At 36.2% G+C, this 11034-nt stretch overlaps 1 protein-coding gene across 3 annotated transcripts in view; it reads left to right on the top strand.

Moving 5' to 3' along the window:
- LOC136268475 (uncharacterized) overlaps positions 1-10493 on the top strand; it is a 31050-nt gene extending 20557 nt beyond the window's left edge. For 2 of the 3 annotated variants that reach the window (XM_066063828.1, XM_066063830.1), the window contains 6 exons: positions 10-60; positions 123-164; positions 217-276; positions 332-425; positions 528-585; positions 9851-10493. In XM_066063828.1, the coding sequence (XP_065919900.1) occupies positions 10-60; positions 123-164; positions 217-276; positions 332-425; positions 528-585; positions 9851-10351 (806 nt within the window). In that variant the 3' untranslated portion in view covers positions 10352-10493. The remainder of the gene's footprint in view (positions 1-9; positions 61-122; positions 165-216; positions 277-331; positions 426-527; positions 586-9850) is intronic. The other variant, XM_066063829.1, reaches the window with a different exon arrangement.
- Positions 10494-11034: the final 541 nt, after the last annotated feature.

Genomic DNA, 11034 nt, shown 5'->3' on the forward strand with positions numbered 1-11034 from the left:
TTTCATTAGTAGTGTTACCAACTGCTACACATCCTTCCTCAACTGATAGTACTGATGGAAGTAAGTTGTCTATACCTACGTCTCTACTTCTCTATATCAATAATGTGTTTATTGGTTAACAGTGCTGCCACCCACTGCTACTATAAGTGCATCATCTGATGAGAGTAAATACATGCATGGTTGTCTCTGTACAGTTATACTTGTAGCTGTTTACAGATTTATTTGTTATGTCGCCTACTACCACCTCAGTTGGTAGTACATCATCTGACAGAAGTAGTGAGTATAATATTTTATGTTGGTCAGTACAATAATATACTCTCCTTCATTATAGGTACCTCTCAGGTTATAATCACTACCATAGCAGCTGTCATTGCTGTAGTCATGCTTGTTGTGTTCTTTGGATTTTGTGCTTTCAAGCTGAAGAGGTGATTTGATGTGTATTATATAACACATGTTTGCACGTTGCAGTTTTGGTATATGGATGCCTGTCTATCTTGCTAATAGTTATAGAATATGCTTCTGTTTAGAAAGTTGATTGCACATCAAAAAGATAAGGAAGTCAGTAAATCACATCAAATGTCAATAGTGAGTTAGCATGTTATTTCTGTAGTTAAGTTAAACTATTTGCTGAATACTGCATACACATTATACCCACACAGAGTAGTACCTGGTCATGTCTGCCTAGTGACATAGTGGGCTATCAGTACATCAATGAGGTGTTAAACACTAGAGTTCTACACACACACACACACACACACACACACACACACACACACACACACGCACACGCACACTACACACAGACACTACACACAGACACTACACACAGACACTACACAGACACTACACACACACACACTACACACACACACACACACTACACACACACACACACACACACACACTACACACACACACACACACACACACACACACTACACACACACACAAAAGCACAAACACACACTTGCGCATGCACTAGGGGTGGGTAAATACGCTGCCTTTTTAAAATATTGCAACGTATTGCTGTATTGCAATATTTTGTGTAAGTGTATGTTAAACTTGGGAAAAATAACTCATAAGCTAAGGTACAGCAGACTGCATTAGCAACTTCATGAGGTGTCAAAGCTGCTAATGACCAACAAGTTATCAAATACTTAATACGAGTAGGCGAGAAAGCAGAATGTTCAGAAAACAGTCAATACAAAATGCCTGATAAAAGGCCATCATGTAAATATACAAGTTGGATTTTTCAACGTGATGCTTCTTTGCAACATTGTTGGTTTCTTTGCTAGAAATACTCTAATAGAGCAGTCAATAAGTTTAAAACCAATACTGCATTGAAATGGTGAACTAGCTGATATAAGTCATCAATGTTGAAAGCTACTCCTTTGAAACCATGAATATTTTAAAGATCCCAAATCTAGAGGTTTACAAATAAACTGATGGTGCCTGCATATATGGGTGTGTGAAGTTGTACTTGCAGCCTAGCTCAGGATGAAACTCACATAATATGCAGCATGTTTGTCATGACTCCAATGAGGAGGCTAAGGACTACACACCAGCCTACTATGCTTACACAATTTTGAGCATAATAAGTGCACTGAAGCATCAATCATAATACCCAGTATAAAGCTATTGCAGGGGCGGTACCAGGGGGATTTCTGAGGTTTCCAGAAACCAGTCACATTCAGATCGAGATACTCTAATAAAGCAGTCACAGTATTTAGAGCAGCAATGTAGCAAGCTATGTAGGGATTTTTATGTACTTTATCAGTGATATTAATATGTGACCAGATTTGCGAAAAAGGGTCTTCCGCACACATCCAATTCTATGAACTTGGTAGACCATAACTTAGTGTTCAAGTAAGATATAAGACTGAAATTTTCTCCATCCATTATCCTATGTTGGTACTCACTGCTGACCAAATTTCAAGTCATTAGCATTTTCCGATCTGAACTTATGGATTCTCAAAGTTGGTAAATTGGATGTGTGTGGAAGACCTCTATTTGCAAATCCGGTTATATATATAGTTAGTGGAGGGCAGATAGAAATAATAAAAAATAATAGAAATATAATAAATATTTATTATTTCTATAAAAATGTTTCTATAATTCGTATTTATTATAATAAATATTCTCACCAGGTAGTTACCTATTTTTTAATTTTTGTCTTTACCAAAAATCTAGCTATGCTTTTGACAGAAACCAGTTACCAAAAATCTATATGTATTGCTTGTGTGAAAATGTTTATGGATTAAATATTAACTTGATATAATTAATAGAACAATTGATGACTCTAATAGAATTATAATTATGACTACTTTATTAGATCACATCAATGTAGAACTGCCAAGTGTATAATCTTCAATGGGAACCAATGTCATTATTTCTCTCGATATTCTGAAATAAAAGGCATTGATTTTGAGCATAATAGGTAGAATTTTGAGCATAGCAGAATACTAAAAGCATATTAAGCTGGTGCTTATAATACTATGAACAATCATGAAGCAGCTGTAGCCTGACTGTGTACTACTGCATATACACTATCATATGACTTATTATCTTGAAGCTACAGATGCAGCTTCCCTGACCTATAATCAGTTAACAAGAATCAGTATTTCACTAATAGTTATACTGATCCAATACCACACCCATTAGTGAATTTCACAGATACCGATACTGATAATTTCCCTATAATTGTTATGTTTATTTGTTCATGTTTTAAAGCAAAGTAAATACCTTCCAAGTTAGCTATGCATGATATTTCTATTAGGATATTGTGTGGTTCATGCAAACATTGCAGTTATTCAAAGCAAATCCTCCTTTTATGCTAGAATAATACTCAACACTATTTTCAGCCTGTTAAGCCTTGAGTTTTGCTTTTATGATGATGATGATTGCCTGGAGGTTATTAGTTCTGAAGTGGTAGCAGATTAGTACCTTATCCTGCAACACATCAACTTAAGAAATATCTTTCTCATCATTTACACTGCAGTAACCAGCTGTAAATAATTTTCTTTTGGAAAACATTTGCTTAAATGTGACATTAAAATTATTCACACTTCCAAGTCTAATTCTCAAATACATTTAAAATGAATATAGGAATCTATGCAATAAAAAGTAGTGAAACAAGAGATGAATGATGGTATTACAGCATAGCTCGGTGGGAAAATACCTACTTTGATGCAGTACTCTAGCATTGAACAAAATAATATTTTTATTGCTAATGTGCCAAAGTAGGGACTTTCCCACTGAGCCATGCTGTAATACCATCATTCATCACTTGTTTCACTACTGTTTATTGCATGGATCCCTATTTCATCCAATTTTTAAAAAATAATAGTTTGTTTAGTTTATTGTTGTAGCACAGCTAGCTACAGTGTAACTTGTGACTGTTCTATTAGAATATCACACGTGACTGTTGTATTAGAGTAACTGTTGTATTAGAGTATCTCAAGTCAGCCAAGAGGTGTGCAGCTAGTTAGACCAATAAGGGGTGAGGTCATCTTGTTTACTGCTAAGTAAATAGCTAAACTGTTATACTCTATCGCTATTAGTCCACCTAGATCTTTATATGATGGGTGTGGTTGTGAACTCATTGCAAATGGGATCCCAATTGCGAAGTTGTAGAAAGTACTAGCTAGTATGCCTCTTATAGTAGTGCCAGGACTAAAGTGCTTCTGAAATCCAGCTCTGAAAGAATTCTGTGGTGTCTAAATATGCTGCTAAAAGAAAGTGTTGATATGGAAAAGTAATGCCTTGATATGGTTTCATTGGATGAAGACAAGCAGCCTGATTGAAAATAAAATAAAAGACAAAGCGCAGAGGGCCTACACTCCTCGGAACTCCACAAGGCACATCCCACTGGTGAGTTTGTTATTTTTGTTATTGTGGCATAAAATGGTGGCCGTGCACTGCTTCATTTGGCCTTTAGCCTTGCAACTGTGGTCAGTGAGACAGTGAGACTAAAATTCAAGTTTTGGTGATTTTTTAAAATTATACATCCGGCCATCTGTGTTTTGTTATATTTAATGTATTAGTACTATTCCATAAAAGTGATTTTTATCATGTAAGATGTCTCTAGGATGATTTTCAGAGGCAGAATTTTAGGAGGTGTGCAAAATTTTGGGACAATCCTTACTTAAATACCATACCGTTTGATACATCAAATCAAATCAAATCATGATTTAAATGATGACACTTGACACAAATGGTTATTGAATGCTATCAGAATAGCATAATAGCCAATACAGTGGAGCCTTGGTTATCTGAACCTCAATGTGTCTCAGGCAATGGTAAAAGTGTTCAGATAAGTGAATTGATCAGATAACTGAAGTCCATACATTAATACTAGGGGGCAAAATTTGTAAATTTAAACAAGTGGAATAGCTAGGGATCGAAGTTGTAAGAAGTAATAGGGATGGTGATTCACAATACATCAATACTAGCCAAGCAGCTTGATTTGTGTACATTGAATTTAAGATTCCTATTTCAACTGAAAAAGCTGAAATAGGAATCTAAATTCAATGTACACAAATCAAGCTGTTTGGCTTGTATTGATGTATTAAGCAGTATTGTGAATCACCATCCCTATTACTTCTTGTTTATGTAGTTTTTTCAGAATCACAACTTCGATCCCTATTCTACTTGTTTAAATTTACAATTTTTTGCCCCCCTAGTTTCTGAAAATTTTTCGTGTCCATGCACATAGACAACACAATTTTATGGCTGGTGTGCACTGCATGTAGTAATATAGTACTGAAGTAATATATAGTACTGCAGTAATGAAGGCTTGCTCCATGATGCTCAAGTATCTGTCTACTAACTACAGGCAGAGTGTGTACTCATGATCAGTCTTATGGAATAGCTGTAGGCATGATCATGCACAGGCTGTATTCACCCAATGTGTTAAATGCTTTGATCCACAATAATAAAGACATTGATATTATATAGCTGGAAAACCATAAAAAGTAGCTATCTGTAACTACTATTTAGTCTTCTCTTGTGCAGATCCTTAAGGCAACTGCTCTCAATCTTTTGATCATGTATGAAGGAGACACGCCCTCTTTTTAATTTTTTTTTATGATGAAAGTTTTTTTTGTTTAATATAAAAGATGATAATAATAATAAAAGAAAAGGTCTTCATGCTCAAACAGTGGGTATAGAGGCAAACTCTGCCCAATCCTGTGAAGATGGAATTGTTGCCATTACAGAAGCAGTATTGCCACGTTGAACATCAATAGCAACCTTCTGAATTAAATTTGCGATAGCTTATAAGGCCTGATACATATACTGGAAGATGATACTGTTGTAGCAGCCCTTAGGAAAGTGCCCTGAATGAGGTTTCAGTGATGGGCTATGGGCCACACCCACTTCACTGACACGAGTTGAAGAACTCTAAAACGTTCGGAAACAAATTTCAGTGAGTAGCATTTATGTTTAATGCTTAGTTTAATACATCTTGATGAGTTTTAGTTCTGTGCGTTGCTTCAAATGGCATTTTTTAAACTGCTGTACTTTTGCTTTTATGGTTTTGCGAGTGAATGACATCTTAAAGCCATGACTCTAGCTCTATATCTCGCAATCGCCTTAGAAAGCAAAGATTTTAATACCATGCAGACCTGGGTAGGAATGATTTTAAAATACGCCATATGTTTTTAGTGCTGATATCTATTTCCTGTGGGCTGTAGACGCACAAAGAATAATAATAATAATAATAATAATAATAAGAAGAAGAAGAAGAAGAAGATGGAGATTTGGAGCGATTTTGGAAAGTTTTAAAAACTCCCAAAACCACTTCCCTTGTGTTTTATACTTCCACATCAGTCTTTACAACACCAGAGGAAGGTCTGGAAGGTTTTTGAAATACATCCAAAGCCTGGAAGGCTGCTTTTGGCATGCGTTCTATTAGAGAGTTTAGAAAATTTTTGCCCCAATCCCTATTATGAACCACACTATTGTGGTTCATGATACAGGGCTCTGTTGAAACACTCTAATATAACATACACTTGTACTCAAAATACTCTAATAAAGCAGTCATTTCCAATTTTGGATAAACAAGGATACAGATAAACAAAGAGTCTACTGTACTAATCAATCATAAAAAATTTTGTGATGGAATTTTAAATATGATATATTCACTAATATGAACTGACATTGACACTTTTCATACGATACTGCAACTTTGCATATACTCATTTATGTGGTAGCTACAGTCTTTCAGTTATTTCACCACCCAAGCACAATACATATTTGGTTTGGAGAATGCAACTAACTACAAAAGTTAATGGCATTCACAAACACTAATAAGAGGAAACCAAATACTGGAAGACAACAGAAATCGTCTTTTAGTAGAAATCCAGATCACGTGATATATCAATTCAAAAGATCAAAATTCAGAAAAATATCAGTATTTTTGATATTGATAGGTTGATATATTGCAACTTTCACTATACAGAGGTGTAATATATGTTAGAGTTAAAACACCGCTGCACATGTGTACAGAAAATACAGTATGAGTGAGTGTGTTGAGAGGTTAATACAGCACGAGGTGAAGCCGAGTGCTGTATTTGCCTCGACACATCCCTAGAGTAGTGTATTTTTCGTACACACAAGCAAGGCGGTGGTTTAAATGTTATATTGTACTCCCTGGTCGTGTCTAGCTCAGAGCGATTTTCTCTAGTACTCAAACTGCTGCGATTTTCAGGATATCAGTAAGTGTTCATATAGTCGTAGAACGAACTAATAGGACTAATTTGGCTAGTTTTAATGATTTACAATGTCACGCACGTGATCAGTTGTGCTGTCTTAGTTTTCATGATCAGATGATCAGTAAGTGTTTATACAATCTATTCCTAGCCGTAGAACGAACTCGTAGGATTAGTTTGGCTGTTTTAGTGATTTACAGTGTGTTGTTTATGTAACATTCCTTAAATAAATTCTCTGCATAACTGTACTGTATGACTCGTACAGTACAGTACAGTACCGTTATGCAGTTGATTAGTACTGTATGGAGAATACGATACGCGACATCGTTTTGATCCTCCCACGCAAAGTACAATATAGTTGTGTATCATTTATAATGCATATAGTTTCAAGAGAGTAGCTAACTTTCACTGTTGACACAACCTAACTAGCCTATATGCTTGACCAGCTATAGTGCATCAAATTGACAGGTTTCCTAGTGGAATAGTTCTTAAATTTTTTAGTTATTAATTTTAAAAAGAATTCTTGACTGCTCTATTAGAGTATTTTAATACAAGTAACTGCTCTATTAAAATGTGTTTCAATTGTTTTAGTGGAAGGATCTAACAATGCTGCAAAGAAGCATCATGCCGTAAAATCCAACCTTTGTATTGACATGACCTTTACCAGGCATTTTTCATTAGTTATTATCATTCCTGCTTTCCTTTCTGTTCCTGTCCCATTTACAAGTAAGGCAGTACTACAACCAGTACTGTTTGTTTAGGGTATGGCTTCTGGTCACCACTAAATTATCAACAATTACATTCTGGTGGTTTTGATACCTTCCCTCCAGGATGGTAGCAGCTGCATAGGTTAAATTCCCGCAAATCACAACTCATTACAATCCTGCAATATGTTCTAGTTAAAGCACTGCATATGAAAAATACAGCATGGGAGGGTGTGTTGAGAGACATATGCACTGACTGCTAGTGTGTATGTGTTTACAGCACGTGGGATGGAGGGGAAAAAAACTAATATAGCACTTGGCTTTGTATCATCCTGTATTTATTGTAGTTCCTGTCATGTTGCTCAGAGCATTTATCTCAAGTGCCCAAACTGCTCAGTGATCCGACTAGTCTCCATATAATCTATTTCTATAGTCATAGAACAGACTAGTATGATTGGTTTAGCTAGTTTTAGCAATTTACGATGTCACGCATGTGATCAATCATGCTGTATTAGTGGAGGTGTTTTCGAGTATAAGGGAAAATAAGAATTTTAAGTTCAATTAGAAATCACAGGAAAAAAGTAGGGAAACAAGGGAGGTCACCTACATCTACAGGTATACTAGTGGACATTTAATTCCTATATCAGTCAATGATTGAATTAAAGATTAAATGACTGAATTAGGGATCAGTATATCTGCAGGTGTAGGTGACCTCCCTTGTTTCCCTACTTTTTTTTTTATCCCTTAAAATTCTTGATTTTCCTATACTTGTTTATTTACTTTTTTGTAACATTATTATGACTGATGAACCTACGCATATTACATCAAAAGAAAGGATGGTGTCTGAGGTAATTTTTCAACTGAACATGTGCCCCAACTATCAATTACTGACTCAAAAGTAAAGTGGCTATTATGCTTCGGTTTTAGCTATGTTCGTCCCATTTCATAGCATTATTCAAACTATAAGTCCAGTCACCACAGAAAATATGGATGATTCCTGTTTACAAATGTAGGGAGGCCATTGTGCTACCGTGAATCAACACCTTGGGCTGTCAGCAAAAAGACATGGAACATGAAGGAGGATAAAGGTAAGTCCATGAAATGTGCATTGTATGTACTATGGTACGCCAAAAGGCACCTGTTGGGCTGAATTGACATCAAACAGTGAAAAAATCAAGCCTGTATAGCCTAAGCTGTTATTGAGTTACACTTGTATCAGGCAGGCAGTTAGTCAGTCAGTAGAAAAGTCCATTGATTTTTTTTTTAATTTGTAGCAATCTGTTGGAAGCATTTAGGCAGAGGCATAGCCAGAACCGGGCCCAGGCCTGGGCATCAATGATTCTGAGATCGAAATACTCTAATAGAGCAGTCAAGATCGAGATATTGTATAACAGAACAGTCAATTACTCTAATCAAGTAAGAAAGTAGTTTTACAGTATTTAAGGAGATATAAGGTAGCTATTGCAGGCCTTAAATTAACAGTCGATCAATGGACAAAATCTGCACAAATAGCACAATGTCCGCCCATAATGAGTTTTGGGCAGACACAGATGTCCTTGCAAAACGGGTAGTTGGAAAAGGCGGATACAGTCAGACATGGACACAGACACGGACATTTTCAAAATACACTTTTACATCTGCGTAACATTTTTCATACTTAACGTTGTTTTTACAGTAGCATTCGCTTCCAGACCCAGGCATTGATCTTGCCATAATGCTTATCCATTTATAAGTGCATGTGCGAAGGATAGACTAGCATGCTCTAGAAATCTAATTCAGACAGAGTCATAGAGATTAAGCTGGCATGTAATCTCGTAGGCCAGGTCCTTGAAACCCTCAATGCTTTGGTATAAGCGCCTGCGCCTTATACTAAAAGGCGTAAGATTGTGGATTTGGCCTGCTAAGCTAAGTTGTATGAGGCATACAAGCTAATCTCTACAATTATATAACTCTGTGTTAAATTTTAGAACATGTGTACAACACCATAATGGTCTATGGCATTCTATGGAGTGCTGGTATAGTCCTTCGCACATGCACTTATAAATGGATAAGTGCTATGACAAGATCAACACCCAGGTCTGGAAGTGAAGACTGCTGTAAAAACAGTGTTAGGTATGAAAAATAACTGTTATATAAATGTAAACATGCTTTTTGAAAATGTCCGTGTCCGACCGTATCTGCCTTTTCCAACTACCCTTGCAAAACCAATAGTGGTACCATAAAGGCTGATGCGTGCATGTTTGTTTGTAGTGCTAACAATAACTGTCACTTGGTTGTTAGGAGATATTACGCTGCCCAGGGTTCATTACTTGGAGACACTGACTTTTAAATCACTGAACATGCCCTCACACACACGTACACACAGATGTGCAAACGTCATCTTTCGAATGATAATACATAGTAGGTGTGGTTTATTATTTATATTTAATTGTGTAGATAACACCAGTTCATGACACCACATACTTGAAAATAGGCAGGGATAGACCAAGTACATGTGAAAGTGTTGGTGGAATTAACGTTTGTGAAAACACAGCAAGTACAAGACTATCTACACTAGATGAAGAACGTGCCAATTCATTAACAAATGAAGAAATGTTAGATTATATATGTGGTCATAAAGCTGAGAGTAGTGATACAGATGTTTTTATGGCTGATTCTGTGCTTGATGATGAAAGCAGTAATAATTGTAACAACATTACTTTCTCTGATCATTACATATCTGAACAGAACATGGTACATGCTATAAGAGACAGTGACATAATCACTGATGATGATGATTGCCATACAACATCACAATCTCATCACATCAACACCTCATACAATGGATCTATACAATTTGTAGTGACATCATCAACTGACACTGAGATGACTACAGGAGGGGAACACCCTGATCATTATGTGACTGAAGATGGTGTACATATTAGTGATGAGAACTGATGATCCTTATCAACATCACCATGCATTTGTACAGCTTTTACTAATATATGCAGGTGATAATTATGTACATCTAAACATATACTTACCCGTATGCTATGTATCACAACTGTATACATCAGTGGGTAGCTAGCTTATTATCAATCTAAACAATTTAATGTACACAAGTATATAAATTTTGTTTGCAAAATGCTTTCAGGAGCTACATTTTGTAGTCAATCTTTTGAAGCATTTTTGCTTGTGCATGCTAGTATACTTAGTATACTGAAAGAGAGCTGCAAACATTTGAACTACGTGCTTGACACATGTCCGGGTTAATGTATATGTATTGTCAGCACAGGTCCCAGTGCTGTCTGGTTTTACTCATTTCAGCATCTATACACAGGAGCTCATCGAGTCCAAAGAGAAACTGCTAAAATGGAGTCTGCATTATAGCATCATTGTGGAAGCAAGCTCATGTTTCTGCTCACAGATCAAGCTAGATTTCATTGGTTGTCTAGTGAAATCTCAAATTCAGCATTGGTGCATTGCTCTTGCCCAATTACTCTCCTCAAAATTTGCTTCTTGAGCCTTCCATTGAAGAATTAAGAATCATTGTGCTAGCTGTAAGGTTAGATTATTGTAGGCTGTCAAGAAATTCTATATGCAGCTGCTCAATTATATTATGAGCGCTTGCTACAGACTGT

This window comes from Dysidea avara, chromosome 10, assembly GCF_963678975.1.
Source record: "Dysidea avara chromosome 10, odDysAvar1.4, whole genome shotgun sequence".
NCBI classification, from domain to species: Eukaryota; Metazoa; Porifera; class Demospongiae; order Dictyoceratida; family Dysideidae; genus Dysidea; species Dysidea avara.